The sequence below is a fragment of the Staurois parvus genome, unplaced genomic scaffold (genome assembly GCF_062004578.1).
Source record: "Staurois parvus isolate SC_StPar_1 unplaced genomic scaffold, SC_StPar_1.0 ptg000021l, whole genome shotgun sequence".
In the NCBI taxonomy this organism is placed as follows: domain Eukaryota; kingdom Metazoa; phylum Chordata; class Amphibia; order Anura; family Ranidae; genus Staurois; species Staurois parvus.
Window position 1 is genome coordinate 9,084,029 of NW_028317817.1, and position 17,685 is coordinate 9,101,713.

Sequence of the window (17,685 nt, forward strand, 5' to 3'; positions counted from 1 at the left end):
AATGTCTTTAGAGGAATATAAGGATGCAGATATAATAATAAGCTTTGTTAAATGTATATAAATGCTATTTTACTAGCAAAACTATGTAGTGCCTGTCCTAAATGGGCTGGTCTTCATATATCGATTACTTCAGGCAGAAATGTAAGCCACAAAATACATATTGGCTGACCCTGAGCATTATGGCTAGATTAATTCAGTATGGATGCAAGGAAGGCTTTGGTTAATCATAGAAAAGAATAAAGGAGTAATGGAAGTAATAAAGGCAATTTTTTTTATCTCAATACATTCAGTAAATTAAATCAGAAGGTTTTTACACAGGTAAGAGTGAGGCTAATTAGGCATTGGTTTTGTCAAGATCACCATCTTCCTGTCAAGAATGTAGAAATTGCATGTAGGGTTCAGTGTAGTAATGCAGCTTCTTTGACTGGCATTTATACCATGGCTCATATTTTTTCTCTTTCCTCAGATGTGTTTTCTGAACTTGAAGATGAGACAGATAGGTCTTATAATACAAGTTGTTCTAGCTACTTAAAAGGATTCACCCAAGGTAAGATCAATTATTTTGTACAAGTTCCTGAAGCTATAAAAAAGGTCAGTCAATATACAGTATGTAATTTGCAGTTACCCATAGAAACCAGTCAGATGTCAGTTTGATAACTTATAGAACATTATTTGCTTTATAGATTTAATAACTTCCCACAAGAGTGACTACATTCTTCAAGGTCATATCACAAATGCTTTTTTTTTTCTTAAAGTTTAAGTTAAAGTTTAAAGTTAAAGTTTTGAGTTGTTTTATGGATATAATGAGCTTTCAATGGCTCCTGAGGGTTATGGAAGTTCCTTTAAATTATTTGAATGTTTTATAAATGGTTTCAATATTTTTTTGTACAAATGTTATCTTTAACAACGTTTAAGTAAAGTATTTACTGTATTTCCAGGTGCATGTATAGTGCAACTAGAAAGAAATACATTAGTAACAGTCACTGCTATGACTTGGTTAGTAAATATGTTATTGCTGACATGGTAACAAATGGCTTAGTTAATAAACAAATCCATTCACCACCTGCACTCATCTGGTATAAACAAATCCATTCACCAACTCATAATAAAAAAAGCCATGTAGATGCCATAAAAAATTGTTAGGATTAGGTTTGCCTTTTTCATTCATGCGTAATTCATCCATATTGCAAAATATGATGCTACTTTTGCCAATTTTTAGAGAAGAATTGCAAATGTACAAAATCAAATTTTGGTGAAATCTTCCACTCATTCCTAGTAGCGAGTCCTTACTGCACTGTGTATAGACAGCATAATGATGTTTGATACGTTACTCAAAAACAGAGGTCACAATCTCAGTAAGAGTTTATTGCCAATATTTCTGAAGGAAATTATATTTTTAAAAACAAGCTTTTCTCTAGTCTGCATATTATCTTATGGAGATATTAAAACTTATCTAAACCCAAAAACAAACATATAATGTATTGCAGCTTACCAGTCCTTAGATGTGGTAGCTGCAGCAATTTTTCTTTTTTTTTTCAGGCTTTTTCCCTTTATTTTTACCTGATAATCCTAAAATTGACATACTTCCCGTCACTGGTTGGCTATGCTAATTTCTCCATAATGGAAGCAGCCTTACTTGCCACCCAGGCAGAACTTTAAACATGTCTTCCCCTTCTTTATCTCCATGACTTGGGGGGTGGGGGTATATGCAGTTAACATTGTTTTGGCTTCCAGTTCATCTCAAAGGGAGTGACAAAGACATTGCATTTCAGGCAAGATTAACAAGTATGTTCTGTACTTGCTGAAAATGTTCTTAGTCTGAAAAAAATTGAAAATGAATGCACTACATTTAAGGACAGGGAAGCTGCAATATATTTTTTTAATTCAGAGGTGCTTTAAATGCACATTAACCACTTGCCTTTCAGAGGATTTACCCCCCTTCCTGACCAGGCCATTTCTTGTGATACGGCACTGCGTTACTTTAACTGACAATTGCTCAGTCATGCAACGCTGTACATCAATTACATTTATGTACTTTTTTCCCACAAATAGAACTTTCTTTTGGTGGTATTCGATCACCTGTGTGTTTTTTATTTGCGCTATAAACAAAATAAGACTGACAATTTTGAAAAAAAAAAAAAACAATATTTTGGACTTTTTGCTATAAAACATATCCAGTAAAAAAATTTAAAAAATCAAATTTCATCATAAATTTAGGCCAAATTGTATTCTGCTAAGTCTTTTCTAAAAATAATCCCAGTACATGTAAATTAATTGGTTTATGTGAAAGTTATAGCATTTACAAATGGCGGTATATATACTGGAATTTTTATATTTTTTTTTTATACTAGTAATGGCGGTGATCAGTGACTTATAGGGGGACTGCGGGACTGCAGAGGGCATTCTGAAACTGGGTGGGAACTTACTAACTGCCACTGACATCCCAAGAACACTAATACAGTAATCAGTGCTAATAAAAAGCACTGACACTGTACTAACGACACTGGGCTGGAAGAGGTTAACATCTGGGGTGACCAAAGTGTTAACTGTATCCTGTTTTACATAATGTGCTGTGTGTATTTTACTAGGGAAACATGGTACTGTGTATTTCTCACACAGCAGCATGTTCTTGCTGGCAGGAGAGATACCTGTGTGGTTTACACACAGGTCTCTCCCCTGTCAGTGTTACTCAGCGATCGCTGGGTGCTGGTGGGTAATCTCTGGCCGGGATCCGGTGATTGACATTTGTAGCTGCCAATGGTGGCACAGGCAGGGCAATGTGCGCCCCCTACCTGAAAATGCAAATCACGTATACAGGTGAAACTCGAAAAAATTTGAATACCGTGCAAAAGTTTATTTATTTCAGTAATGCAACTTAAAAGGTGAAACTAATATATGAGATAGACTCATTACATGCAAAGCAAGATAGTTCAAGCTGTGATTTGTCATAATTGTGATGATTATGGCTTACAGCTCATGAAAACCCCAAATCCTAAATCTCAGAAAATTAGAATATTGTGAAAAGGTGCAATATTCTAGGCTCAAAGTGTCCCACTCTAATCAGCTAATTAAGCCATACCACCTGCAAAGGGTTCCTGAGCCTTTAAATGGTGTCTCAGTCTGGTTCAGTAGGAATCACAATCATGGGAAAGACTGCTGACCTGACAGTTGTGCAGAAAACCATCATTGACACCCTCCATAAGGAGGGAAAGCCTCAAAAGGTAATTGCAAAAGAAGTTGGATATTCCCAAAGTGCTGTATCAAAGCACATTAATAGAAAGTTATGTGGAAGGGAAAAGTGTGGAAGAAAAAGGTGCACAAGCAGCAGGGATGGCCGCAGCCTGGAGAGGATTGTCAGGAAAAGGCCATTCAAAAGTGTTGGGGACTTTCACAAGGAGTGGACTGAGGCTGGAGTCAGTGCATCAAGAACCACCACACACAGACAGATCCTGGACATGGGCTTCAAATGTCGTATTCCTCTTGTCAAGCCGCTCCTGAACAACAAACAACAGCGTCTTACCTGGGCTAAAGAAAAACAGACCTGGTCTGTTGCTCAGTGGTCCAAAGTCCTCTTTTCTGATGAGAGCAACTTTTGCATCTCATTTGGAAACCAAGGACCCAGAGTATGGAGGAAGAATGGAGAGGCACACACTGCAAGATGCTTGAAGTCCAATGTGAAGTTTCCACAGTCTGTGTTGATTTGGGGAGCCATGTCATCTGCTGGTGTTGGTCCACTGTGCTTCATTAAGTCCAGGGTCAACGCAGCCATCTACCAGGAGATTTTGGAGCACTTCATGCTTCCTTCTGCAGACTAGCTTTATGGGGATGCTGACTTCATTTTCCAGCAGGACTTGGCACCTGCCCACACTGCCAAAAGCACCAAAACCTGGTTCAATGAACGTGGGATTACTGTGCTTGATTGCCTGACCTGAACCCCTTAGAGAATCTATGGGGCATTGCCAAGAGAAAGATGAGAGACATGAGACCGAACAATGCAGAAGAGCTGAAGGCTGCTATTGAAGCATCCTGGTCTTCCATAACATCTCAGCAGTGCCACAGGCTGATAGCTTCCATGCCACACCGCATTGAGGCAGTAATTGATGCAAAAAGGGCCCAAACCAAGTACTGAGTACATATGCATGCTTATACTTTTCAGAGGTCTGATATTGTTCTATGTACAATCCTTGTTTTATTGATTGCATGTAATATTCTAATTTTCTGAGATTGTGGATTTGGGGTTTTCATGAGCTGTAAGCCATAATCATCACACTTATGACAAATCACGGCTTGAACTATCTTGCTTTGCATGTAATGAATCTATCTCATATATTAGTTTCACCTTTTAAGTTGCATTACTGAAATAAATGAACTTTTGCACAATATTCTAATTTTTTGAGTTTCACCTGTATATACATTATTTTGCGCAGCCCTGCCACCCTGTAGCAGTAGTTCTACTATAGGGTGGCAGGGAAGCAGTTTATTTGTGTAGATCACTAAATTTGTATTTGGGCTGTTGCTATAATATTCTTACGTAGCCTGGAGTTCCCTTTTACCCTGCACTCTTCTGGACTACTATTCCAAAGGAAGAAACATCTGAAGGAGCATTGGGTACAATACCAACTAGAAAGTCATTCAAATACTTTTGATGTGTACAAAAATTCCTCCCAGAAGAAATAAACAGAATAATATGTAAATCAGGAGCTTTATAAAGTTTAAGCAGCATGGGGCCAATTAATCAAAGTGGAAAACTACAGCACAATCATACATTCAAATTTATCAACTGTGACTATTTAATTAGAGAGTGGGAATAATCTGTACATGAGAAGGATCGCTATAACAAATGTGTGAACTGCACAGTCCCACTCTGCCACCAAACAATGAAACTTATTAAAATAGGAATACTAGGATATCCTTCATTTTAAAATGCTTTGAAACCAGAAAATACATTTTCTTTTTATTTTAATTATTGTGAATTATAGTTTTGAGAGTGTCTGGGACACACTCACAGATCATTACATTAGATAAACAAAACATATGTCACCAGGTAAATGTAAAATGTGTTTCAATAAATCAGTTTTAAGAGTGTAATCATGTGTATATAATCAAAGTAAGCATGCCAAACATTTATTAAAAATGAGCAGTTGGTTCCATTGTCTGATTACACCTGCTGCTTTTACTACACATTGTTTTTTTTTCATTGAGGTTAAATTATCACTTTTTGACCAAAAATCTCTTTGGGATGCTAGGATATTGTAGCACTGGCAGTTCTAGTGTATTAAAGCTGCAGTCTACTCTAAATGGATTATTACATTTCAGATGAAAAGGGCAGAGTTTACTTCCCCACTGGGTTGTTAGAAGTATACTGTAGGTAAAATTAAAAATTAAACTTTGAGATGCATACGGGTAGTACAGTCTACTCATCCTCAAAGTAGAACTATTTCCATAGACTAGACACATTTTTAAAATGTTTATGTTCTTGAAAAAAAAGGAATTTTGACTTACCTGTAAGTTCTGTATCTTGGAGTACAGTACAGTCCATTCATAGACCCGGTATTAAAGGAGAAGTACAGCCAAAACTCTTTTGGCTGTACTTTTCTTGTGGATCACAGGAGTGCAGTTCGTTCTGCACGCCTGTGACCCATTTTCAGCCAACAGCAGGCTGTCACTCAGCCAGTCCAGACTGAGGAAAGTCGGGATCAACCTCAGAGTCTGGAGTGGCACCTGCCTCAGCCTCTGAGCCTGAGGCAGCCATTCCTTCCCCCTCCAAAGCCCAGCACTCCAGGATGAAAAGATGGTCTTGGTTGTAAGATTACCTTGTCTTTGTGAAAAATAAGGAATGGCTACTTACAAGACAGAGTCAATAGCTCAGAGACACGTCTGACAGACATGACAGCAACCAAGAAATCCACTTTTCAGGAGAGGTCATCTCAGGGCAATTCCCTGATGGGTTCAAAGGGTGGTTTCTGCAGGACCGAGAGGACAGAGAGAATGAGATTGAGGACCCAAGGAAGCACAGGGTGCTGTGAAGGGGGGGGGGGGGCTAATCACAGATAGACTGTAAAGATTTTGGAAAGGGAGAATGATGCCAGAGGTTTGTGAAAAAATGGACAAAGCCAAAGCATGTCCTTTCTGGCATCTTAAGGCCAAGTTCTGATTTCAGGAAGAATGTGAGAGTAATCTTTGGGTTTGAAGTGCCTGTGTTCACAGCAGGCATGATTTTAGATCTTTCTGAAGTGGCTTTTTTTTTTTTGCTTTTAGCAAAGTAGGAATTACAGACTCCTCTGTCCATTAAGCACTTCACAAACCATGCCATTAAAGCCAGTGATTGAAAAGCAGGATGGAATAGAGGGCCCTGACACAGCAGGTCTCTAGTAGTCTGTCTGTATACCAGGTTCTTTTGGGGCAGTTTTGTGCAATGAGAATTAACAGTTTCTTTTCTTGCTCTATTTTGTGTAGCAGGAAGGGCAGAATTTGCACTGGAAGGAAGGCATTGATTAGTTTGAACTCAGACTGGGGAATTATGAAAGCATCTTATGCCAGTGATAGAGGATCCTTGGTCTTGGCCACAAATAGAGGTAATATGTTGTTGAATTTGGAGGCCAAGATGTCCATATGTGGGGTCCCCTCTCTATGACATATTAGGTTGAATATGTCAGAATGAAAGGCCCATTCCCCGTGGTCCAGGCAGTGATGGCTGAGGTAATCCATCTTCCAGTTGACTGCTCCTGTGATGTGGACAGCAGAGATCGCAGAACAGTAAGTTCATGAGATGATCTGGCTTGCTTCCTTCAATGCTGCATAACTTTTACTGCCACATTGGTGATTGATGTAGGCCACAACTGTGGCATTGTCTGTTTGCACCCTCATTGAATGTCCTTTCAGAAGGGGGATCCAGTGGTGCAGAGCCTTCCTTATCACTCTGAGCTCCAGGATATTGATGGGGAGCTTGGTTGCCACCGACCATGTTCCCTGTACTGTGTGGGATTTGACCACTACTTTCCAGCCTGAAAGGCTGGTATCTGTGGTTATCACTTTTACAGTGATATGGAAGGAATGACTTTCTCATTATGAAAGCTGGGCTGGGGATCCATCAAGATAGGGAATTCCTTGCATGGCTAGACAAGAGCATTGGTAGGTCTAGAGAAGAGGCCTGCTTGTTCTATGCAAACAAGATGTTGTGTTGGAGAGATCTCAAATGAAATTGACCAAATTGGATGTGGGTACAATTTTATTGTGTTATTAATCCCTTGACACTGACCTCACAAATATGTGGCCCCCCTGCACTGGGCTTTTAGCTATGGGGCTGCATATTTGCATATCTCCCTTTGTGCTGGTAGCGCTCCACTACTGAGCATTCACTGGGTCACCTGATTGCTGTTTATAGCCTCTGATTGGCTATCACAGTGATCAATCACTTTGAAGCCCGCCCCTGTGTTTTCTCTCTCTCTGAATGAAGGAGAGAGATACATTATATATATCTCTCTCTCCTTTCAGAGATAAAAAAAACAACAGTGTGTAAAATAAATAAATATATATTACAAAATAAAAGAAAAAATATCTAGCTCAAGGTTTGATCTAGGTCAGTGCCAGGGTTAGTGTTTGGGTCAAGTAAGGGTGAAAGGTCAGGGTCAAAGGTCAGGGTCAGTATATTTTGGGCAGGATTTTTTTTTTAAATTAGTATCAGTGTCAGTTAGTGTCAGTGTATTTTAGGTAGGATAAAAAAAATAAGCAAAATGCACACTCTTGTTTCTGGGCTGTACTACGGGTACAAACAACAAATAACATAAAATTAAACACTTCTGTGCCACAGGATAATCTCCAACCACAGGTATGAAATGCTGCTGTGCACTAGTGTAAAACACCAAATCATAAAAACAAAAATAAAAACAGCGCAAAACAATACCTACACCAAATTAATTACATATTATGCATAATGTACAATAATATACCATATAAATTATATTATAATGTCCAAAAAAAACTTAAAGTGTCTAAAACAACTCAAAAAACATAAAGTTCTTCCTCCCAAACTCCAAAGTGCTTCCATAAAGAAATAGGTTATCCTTCTGTGATATATGCTTCCACCATCCACCAGTGCAAAACCAACATGAACCGCACTCACCAGATAATGGTGAATAGTAGGCCTTTTAGGACTTTCTGGGATTCTACACTCCCTCTATAGCCTCCAGACCTCCATTCCACCATACAGGGCTAGGATGATCCTTCCACTCCCTCCTTGATAGGGACCTCCAAACACGCTCCACAGTTGTGCCAAATGAAAAAATAGCATATAGTGTGATATTGCTAATGACCATATAGCATATATATAATAATACCAGGCCACTCACATTTTACAAAATCCATAAAAGCATGTTTATTAGCCTCCACCGGCTGATTAAAGTACACACACCATCCAGGAACAGCTCCAGAAATCTCACAGCTCGATTAGCAGAGTAAGACAGTATGTAGGACAGACAGATCCCAAAATGGCCGCTTGGAATGCACCGCTCAGCGTGCGTTCCACTCACTGGAAGTTGCAAAAGACGTTCAGACGGCAGACCAGAAGTGCGTTGGCGCGTTTCACCCCTCCCACTGGGCGTTCTCAAGACCTCAGGATCCCAGAAAGTCCTAAAAGGCCTACTATTCACCATTATCTGGTGAGTGCGGTTCATGTTGGTTTTGCAATGGTGGATGGTGGAAGCATATATCACAGAAGGATAACCTATTTCTTTATGGAAATTTGGGAGGAAGGACTTTATGTTTTTTGAGTTGTTTTGGACATGTTAAGTTTTTTTGGACATTATAATATAATTTATATGGTATATTATTTTACATTATGTATAATATGTAATTAATTTGGTGTAGGTATTGTTTTGCGCTGTTTTATTTTTGCTTTAACAAATATACACATATGTGGCATCGCTGCAATCTTCAGGAGCAGACAAATTTATTTTGGGTCATTCTTTGGTGGTAGGTTATGCTAGTAACAAGAAATATTCAGCTAAATTTAAAAATATATTTTTTGTACTATTTTGGGCCAGTTTTCCTTTGATAATAATAACAAAAAAAATCAGGCGATATCCATAAACATTTACCATCAAATGAAATCCTAATTTGTCCTGAGAAAAACAAGGTATAATTCACCTGGATACACAAAGTAGTTGTGATGATATGTACTGTTTTACTAACACATGTCAAAGTTGCAAAATTGTGTTTAGGCATTAAGATTTGTTTTACCCTTAGGCTTGCAGGGGTTTCTTCACTGATTTCTAGTGTGTGCACATATATTTCAAAGAATATTTGTCTAATTTTTGTGATTAATTTGTTAATATTTATAAGGAGTGCTGGTATTGATATAATGAATTTGTAAAGCACTAGGGGGTGTCTAATTTTTCCAGAAGCTGCAAGTTTTTTTGAGGACACTTACATTTCTTCATCTTGGGGTTTGTGTATAGTATTCTCTACAAATATGCCTGAATTCTTTGAAAAACTCAGGGCACTTCTACAATCTTTGGTTTCTAGAAATCAAAAATGCTACATGTCATCTATTCTCCTGATCCTATTAGGGAATCAGAGGTGATACCTCCTTTTCTTGAGAATATTATTGGGAAAGTATTAAAAATCCTGTTTATATAACAGGCATTGCAGAGGATTTTCCTTTCTTTGCATTTTTGAGGCACGAGCAATGGCTTCTCACCAAATCTCCCTGCTGTGGACACATTCATTGATTAGCCTTTGCCTAATAGCACCTGGCTTTCTACAGCCAAAACTAGCCCTATGGGTACTCAAAAACTAGCTAAGTAATATAGGCTGGTTTCACTCATCTTAAGTTTTTACTGAGATTTATCATATGGAAAAAAATTTTAAATAAAAAGGGCTATTGTGGTAGAGGATCCTTACATTTCCATTGTCAATAAACACCCTACAAAGCCTATTAAGGGTATGCCCACTTTAAGTATTCTGTTGATAGGTGAATTGAAGACCTCTTAAAGTCCCTATTTGCTTTTGCAGGTCCAGCCCTGTAAACAGCAGATGCTGCCATTTCTATTTGCCAGACTTGCTTAGCTGGACAAAACTAATGAAAAGAGACCAAGATCCTGTCCTTGATAATTTTGCTCTCAGCTGTATTGTTTAGTGGTTACTCATAATGTATTTCACCAAATCTCTAGAATATCCCTTATTTCTGTGCAAATGCACAGGCTTTTGTGACTAAAAACTTGGTCTCCTGAACCTGCTAATATAACAACAACTTCTACCTATGCCTTTTGATAGTGAATGCCGTTTTGAGGCATCCCTTACCAACCCCTAACTCCTACCCAACATAAGACAGCTTACTCCTAAGGCTGCTACTTCTTCTAAGCGAAATGGGCCTTTTTTGCTCTCCTCAGGCATCAATCTTAAAGTTTTACTAAACCCAGGACCCTGCACTCACTATATCTGCTCTTCCACAGTACACAGAACATGGAAATCCAATTATTTTAGTAAGTGTAAACTGCTAAATACCTTTTCTCATCAGCAGTTAGAGCAGGCTTTTGACTTCTATCAGTGTCCGGCCAAGCACTGGCTAAAGCTTATAGGAGGAGTTTTCTTTCTGCTCTAGGAGGATGCAGAACACCTGATCCTCTGTCTGGGCAGTGCTGATTGGCCCTGTATGATCACGTGCACTCGCCCAAGAAAAAAAACAAAACCTCTCTATCAATACACACCAAACTGAGTGTGTGCATCTGACTACGGATTCAGTCTGTATCAGGTGGTCATTTCAACAAGAGGAGGGGCAGGGGAGACTGGATCAAACAGCATTTTTTACATAATGCAGAGGATTAACCCCTTAGGTTCCACAGTGAGTATAACAAGCATGCTTTATTGCATATACAGACTGATTTTACTGTTGTGGGTTTAGCAACACTTTAAAGCCACAGCTTAAAACTTCTTTTTGCTCTAAGCCCTGGACTTTCAAGTCCACCAAGCCTGCCCTAAACCCTTAAGCTTCTTCAAGCTATTATTTAAGTGTTTTGTTTGGGTTCTTTTACCCTTGTTTTCTTGTGGGCCTGTTGGTAGTTCTGTTTGCTATGTTGCTGCCAACACCTCAGTTTATTGCTTGGGTATGTCACATGGTCAATGAATACAAGGCACATGTCCTGTATGGTATGATTAAACTTGAAGGAATTTTGATTTACATATAAATTCCTTACATGTATAGTACAGGACAAATGCCCCTCCCCTCTGTGTCTTTTTATCTCCTTGGTGCTTGCACAAAACCTGGATTCTCAAGGAGAGAGTGGGGTTATAGGAGCACACTCTAGATTTGACCCTAGTAAGTTTTTTGCCAGTGTCCAGTCACCTGACACTATTCTGCATGTGGTCTATGAATATGAGTCCTGTGGCCTGTACTGTACTCCAAAATAAGGCATCTACAGGTAAATCAACATTCCCATTTTTTGTTTGTTCATGACTGAATAAATGGAGTGAGCAGAGTTTCACCCCAAAAAATTCTCTTGCAAAGTGAAAATCCCTTTGCAAAGTGAATATCCAATTTGTCTTTAGTAAATCAACCCCACCGGTTAAAAAGACAGGTGACATACAGTAGATATTATAAATACGTGATGCTTTTTTGTCACCTCTAATGTGTGATTTAAGAAATTTGAGTCTAAAGTTGACAGGTAAGTAGCTAGATGTGAAATCTTGGACAATAAGAGGGATAGGCTTGTGTTCTGGGAGGGAAGTTATAAGTATGCCTCTATAAAACTCTGCTAAGACCTGAGCAAACTGGGTGCCCTAGAGCCTATCCTCCCTTGCAAAGAGAATACTTATGTTGTTTGATATCATTGAGGTGTCTTGTCAGCATGGCATGGACTCTGTTACCAATCTTATATAATCTCTGCCATGAGAATAAAAAAAGCTTTCTCCACAACTACTTTATCGGATCAATTAAAAAGCTACTCTCCAGTTCAGAATAGAGGGACACTTTACAGACTTTGACTATGATACTGTCCCTTGACCCTTTTTGAATTTCTCCTTAAATTCCATTTTCTTGGTGCAAAAAGCAGAACTCACTTTTCCCTTAATGAAGTTACATAGTTACCCAAGTTGAAAAAAGTCAAGCCCATTTAGTTCAACCAAAAGAAAAAGAAGGAACACACCAATAGAAACCTTCATATACACAATCCTATACCCAACATTGATCCAGAGAAATTTTGTTTTGAACTTGAGATAAAATGCAGACATTTGGGAATTAAACTCAGAAAATCCAATTTAAAGTGGTAATTAACCTCAGACATCAAATCTGAACAAAACATTTTTCTATAGCATTTATTTGCCTCTCTCCAAGTGTCATTTCTGTCTGCTGTCTAGTTCCTCTGTTATCACCATGAATCACTGACAAGTTTTCCTGACACCAAGAGAAAAATGGTGACAGAGGAGGGATCTCTAGCTTATTGACATCCTCAGCTCTGTTCCTGTGTGCTATGTGAGTGGGGGTGTGTCCCTTTCCTCCAATCAGCTTTCAGAGCTCTTGTACAGTGTGTAACTGCAACTCTCAGCCCCCGCTTTGTGAGTCTGTGACAAATTCCTTTACACAGAACAACTGACTACAACTTATGTAGGAGGATGTGTTTCATCTCTGTGTATCACCTGAGACTAGTCACTTTACTGGGTATAGATAAGGGTTTACAACTACTTTAAGTAACATTTTAAAATGAAAGGTACGTTGATTCCTGTCAGGAGAATACACATTCACTTTTGATAAGGGTTTGTTATGCATGTTACCTTGAAGAATACAATACCTTCCACCAGAATAAGTTTTACCCAAAAGTTATTAAAAAAGACATACTTTAATGAGTTAGAATAGCATCTACTATTTTAGTAAAAGTAGAAGCCTCCTATAGGGTCACAGGGTGACATATGTGAGAGTGAGAGCTAGATGACGTTTGCGAGAGTTGGTCGCAGGACAGAGCCTTGAGTACTCGCTATTTACCACTACCCTTTGAACGCACCGCTGTTTTCTATCAAGGTACATACCCTATGGTCCATGCCAACAGAATTCAATTTCAATTTATGCTTTATTGAATGCTTTTGCAAAATCCATGCTGATTGCTACTAACAATTCTGTTTTCATCAGCAAATTCTTGGATACAGTCCCTTATCATGCGCTCTAATAATTTACATACTATCAATGTTCTCTATTCAAAGAGAAAGAATACACAGGGGTGGATTATACAGTGACTGTCAGGAATGGACTGGCCAGCAATGGTGGGACTCACCTGCCTTATGGGCTGCAGTACCAGGGCTGGCCAGCGGGTGCTCCCAGCAATCAGAGACTCAACCTTGCAGCCAGCCAAACACCTGAAACTGCTTATACTGGTGTATTTAAGGGATGGCCAGACCTGCAGACTCTGCCTTGGTGTGTGTTTCTCCTGGGCCCTGTATCCTGTTCCTGCTACCCTGTTCCTGTTCCTGCTCCTGTCTGATTCGTTGCTGATCCTGCTCTGATCCCTGGCTTGTCTGACCATTCTCCTGCTCTGATCCCTAGCTTTGTCTGACCATTCTCCTGCTCTGATCCCTGGCTTTGTCTGACCATTCTCCTGCTCTGATCCCTGGCTTTGTCTGACCATTCTCTTGCTCTGATCCCTGGCTTTGTCTGACCATTCTCCTGCTCTGATCCCTGGCTTTGTCTGACCATTCTCCTGCTCTGATCCCTGGCTTTGTCTGACCATTCTCCTGCTTAACCCTATACGTTCTGACCTCCTGTTATTGACCCGGCCTGCCTGACGATGCTTGCATTGTATGTTTTGTTATCTGTGGGTGGTTTGGTTTGGTTCGTTTGCACTGTGTTATGTTTTAGTATTGCACTGCGTTTATGTTTGTATTGTTAGTCTTCAATAAATTATATTGTTTATAAAGCCTGCGTTTCCCTGCGTCAGTCACAAACCTCTGGTCATACCCGGGAGCCCTGACAGTGACTTATCACTGTGATAGCCAATCAGATGCTATTAGTGCGATCAGGTGATCTGGAACCAGGAGTTCAAGGTCTCACATTAACGATTGGGACCTGGAACTCTGATGAGAGCCCCCGTCTCTGCGCAGGGAATGTGCTGTGCAGTGCACTCCCAGCACAAAGACAGACATACATATATCCGTCCAACCTATAATGGCCCACTTCCATGAGGCCACATATATGCGTAGGTCGGCGAGAAGGGGTTAAAAACTCTCGGATGTAAGCCATCAAGTTCTGGTGATTTATTTGTGTTAAGTTTTTCAAGTCTGTTTCTGATGCTGGCTTCTGTTAGCCAAAAGGGTACATTCTGTGATGTGTTACGAACTTTAGAGTCTCGATTACTATACCCTTCCTTTTCCTTTGTAAAAACTGAGGAGAAGATTGAATTTAGTAGAGATGCCTTTTCCTTGTCCCAGGGGCAGACTGACCATTTGGAAACTCGGGCTTGGGGTCAGTAAGGGGCTCCATGAGATGCCCCTGGTACCTTTCATAGGCTTTTTTGGGTGTGGTTTGAGTGTGGGCGAGGACACAGGGGCCCCATGATCCCCTATTGCCCAGGGGCCCCATGATCCCCTATTGCCTGGGGGGCCCCATGATCCCCTATTGCCCGGGGGCCCCATGAGTTGTCAGTCCGCCCCTGCCTTGTCCTTTGTAATCAACTTCCCCTGATTATCGTTTATGAGGCCAATATGATCTTACCTTGCTTTCTTGCTATTATTATATTTAAAAAACATTTTTGAATTTTTTTTATTTACTCTCCTCCGCTGTGTGCCTTTCATGGTCTATTTTAGCTGCCTTGATTGCACGCTTACATTTTTATTCCATTCCTTGTAGTGTTGGAATGCCAACAATGCTCTCTTGGTCTTATATTTTTAATTTTTATTCTTTTATACTTTTTATATGCATTTTTAATGTTTTTATTTATTAATATTCTTTATTATGCATTTTACCTTAACGTTTAGCCATTCAAGCTTAACCTTCACTCTTTTATATTTGTTGCCCATTGGACTGCACTGGCAAATACCTTTATTTAATATGTTCTTAAAGCAAGTGGTATTTGATCATCACTTTTTTTTTTTGCACTGTAAATGAAAAAAATTAAAGAAAATTTAGGGGAAAAATATTTTTTACTTTCTGCTATAAAATATACCCATTACAAAAAATAAAAAAAAAATCAAATTACTTCATAATTAAAACCAATATGTATTCTGCTACATATTTTTGGTAAAAAAAATCCCTCTAAGCGTATATTGATTGGTTATACCATCTACAAACTATGGTATATATACTGGAATTTTTTTTTTTATACTAGTAATGGCGGCGATTAGCGACTTGTAGCGGGACTGCGATATTGCAGCAGACAATCTGCCTGCAGTCATCCATTGGGCGGCACCTGCTGATCGGCTTGTGCTGTGTGTAATCACAGCACAGCCGTATTGCAGGCGGTGCATGCTCACACACCCTGTCTGGAAGTGCCGGATCATGTACTAGTTACATGATCTGGTGCAGGAGAGCTATTTTGCCATTGTATAACTACGTTATGTGGTCAGAAAGTGGTTAAATGAGTGAGAAGTTCCTTCTGCCTAGTTGATATCTGGACAATTGATATCCCCCGGGATAATAACATTGCCCTGCCTCGCCATCATTCCTAACTGTGATAGAAGATCAGACTCTTCCTCCTCCTTCAAGTTTGGGGGCTTATAGCATACGCCCATTACTTTCCCATGTGTTTGTTCCTTTGGGCCTCCAGCCAGAAGGATTCTGCCTTCTCCCTCACCCCATTAGCAATGTCGTCGTTCACGTTCACTAGCAAATTATTCTTGATATACAGGCACACCCCTCCCCCTCTTCTACACTCTTTGTCCCTCTGATATAAGGAATACCCCTGAACAGTTGCTAGCCAGTCATGTGAGCTGTCAAACTGAGCTTCTGATATTCCTACAAAGTTGAAATCCTCCTCGTATATTAACAGCTCCAGGCCTTCCATTTTATTAGCTAGGCTTCTGGCATCTGTTTACGTGCCTCTTAATTTGGGCGCATGGTTGCATACTATTTCCTCTTTAGTTGTTCTGAGGCTACATTTGGGGTGCATGGGCACGTGTTATTTCCTCTTTAGTTGTTCTGAGGCTGCATTTGGATTCTACCAACTTACTCATCTTGGGTAGGGTTATGTATGTAACAACTCTGAAAGAAAGTGACAAAAACTAATTGGTAGTCTAGAGCAGGCCTTGAAATTTCCACTCGCCTGCTCGCCAATGGCGAGTGGAAATTATGGTGGGGGCGAGTGTGTCCCCCAGGGCCGTCTTGCTGAGCAGGCTCGGAGCTCAGGCCGGATCTGTCATTGGCACTGGGAGCCATCAGACTGCTCAATAGCTGAGCGCAGTGAAAGCAAAGGAAGGAGTGTGTGCTGTGCTCTCTGCTTCCCCCTAGAGTGCAGTACCCGGATCTGTGAGTGAACAACGAAGTACTGCAACTTTTTATAGGTGTGTGTGTGTGTTTGTGCCTACCTAATTTCAGCTCACTCTGGTCACATGATACTCTATGTCAGCCAATGGTGGCTTCAGGGGAGAGGAGAGAGCACTTAACAGCATGCGTGCGTGTGTGTACATGCGTATGTGTCTGTGTATGCATGTACATGTGTGTATCTGTACATTTGTCTGCGTGTATGTACATGTATGTGTGAGTGTACGTGTCTGTGTGTGTGTGCATGTACATGTGTGTGTTTGTATGTACGTACATGTGTCTGTGTATGTATGTACATGTGTCTGTGTATGTATGTACATGTGTCTGCGCATGTGTATTTCTGTGTATGTACATGTATCTGTGTGTATGCGTGTCTGTACGTGCCTGTGTGTGTATACATGTGTCTGTATGTGTGTATACATGTATCTCTGTGCGTGTGTGTACATGTTTGTGTATATGTATGTACATGTCTGTGTGTGTGTACAGGTGTCGCTGTTTGTGTGTGCACGTACGTGTGTGTGTTTGTGTGTATGTACATGTATCTGTGTGTGTATGTACATGTCTGTGTGTGTGTGTACAGGTGTCTGTGTTTGTGTGTGTTTGTTGGTGGCGATTAACGCTTAAGGCCTGGCTAGTAGCTCAGGATTTGAAATTTTAAGCCCTGGGAGCCAGGTTAGCAAAGGGCTGCCCAAGGTTTACTGAGAAGCAGATGTAGTAGCCAACCACGTAGCACCTATATATCTGTCCTGACAGGTTCCTTTTGAAAACTGAGATAAAGTCAGTTAGCCTTGTAGAGACTCCAATGTTTTCAGCAAGGTCATACTTAATTACGTTAAGAAAACAATGAAGCACCTGTCACCATGGAACACTAATAACACTGTTCAACAAATTTTTATTTTTTGCCAGTTTTGGAAACAAAAGGATCCATTTCTTAATGAATTTCACATTCTGAGTTCAAATATAACAATGAAATTTGTCAATTGGCTCTAGTTTTTCTGTAAACGGAAAGTTTTCTACTATAGGCGTAATGACTACATAATGCACAGTAATTATATAGATAAATGTCTTTCCACAAATATAAAGCAAGTGATATTGACTACATAACAAAGCCTAAATGGCATAATATATTGCATAGGATTACCAGGAAAAATTATAGCCATAAGCTAAGTTGAATCATTTTAATACTTAGGATTCTCACTAGTTTTGTCTTCAGTTTGTGTCGGTTTTGC

The 17,685-nt window shown here is 39.8% G+C and overlaps 1 protein-coding gene across 1 annotated transcript in view; it reads left to right on the forward strand.

The window, feature by feature from the left end:
* The window catches only part of NEK10 (NIMA related kinase 10), a 371,560-nt gene that overhangs the window by 286,480 nt on the left and 67,395 nt on the right, over positions 1–17,685 (forward strand). Inside the window, 1 exon segment of the mRNA XM_089691216.1 lies at positions 467–547. Coding sequence (XP_089547342.1) covers positions 467–547 — 81 coding nt within the window.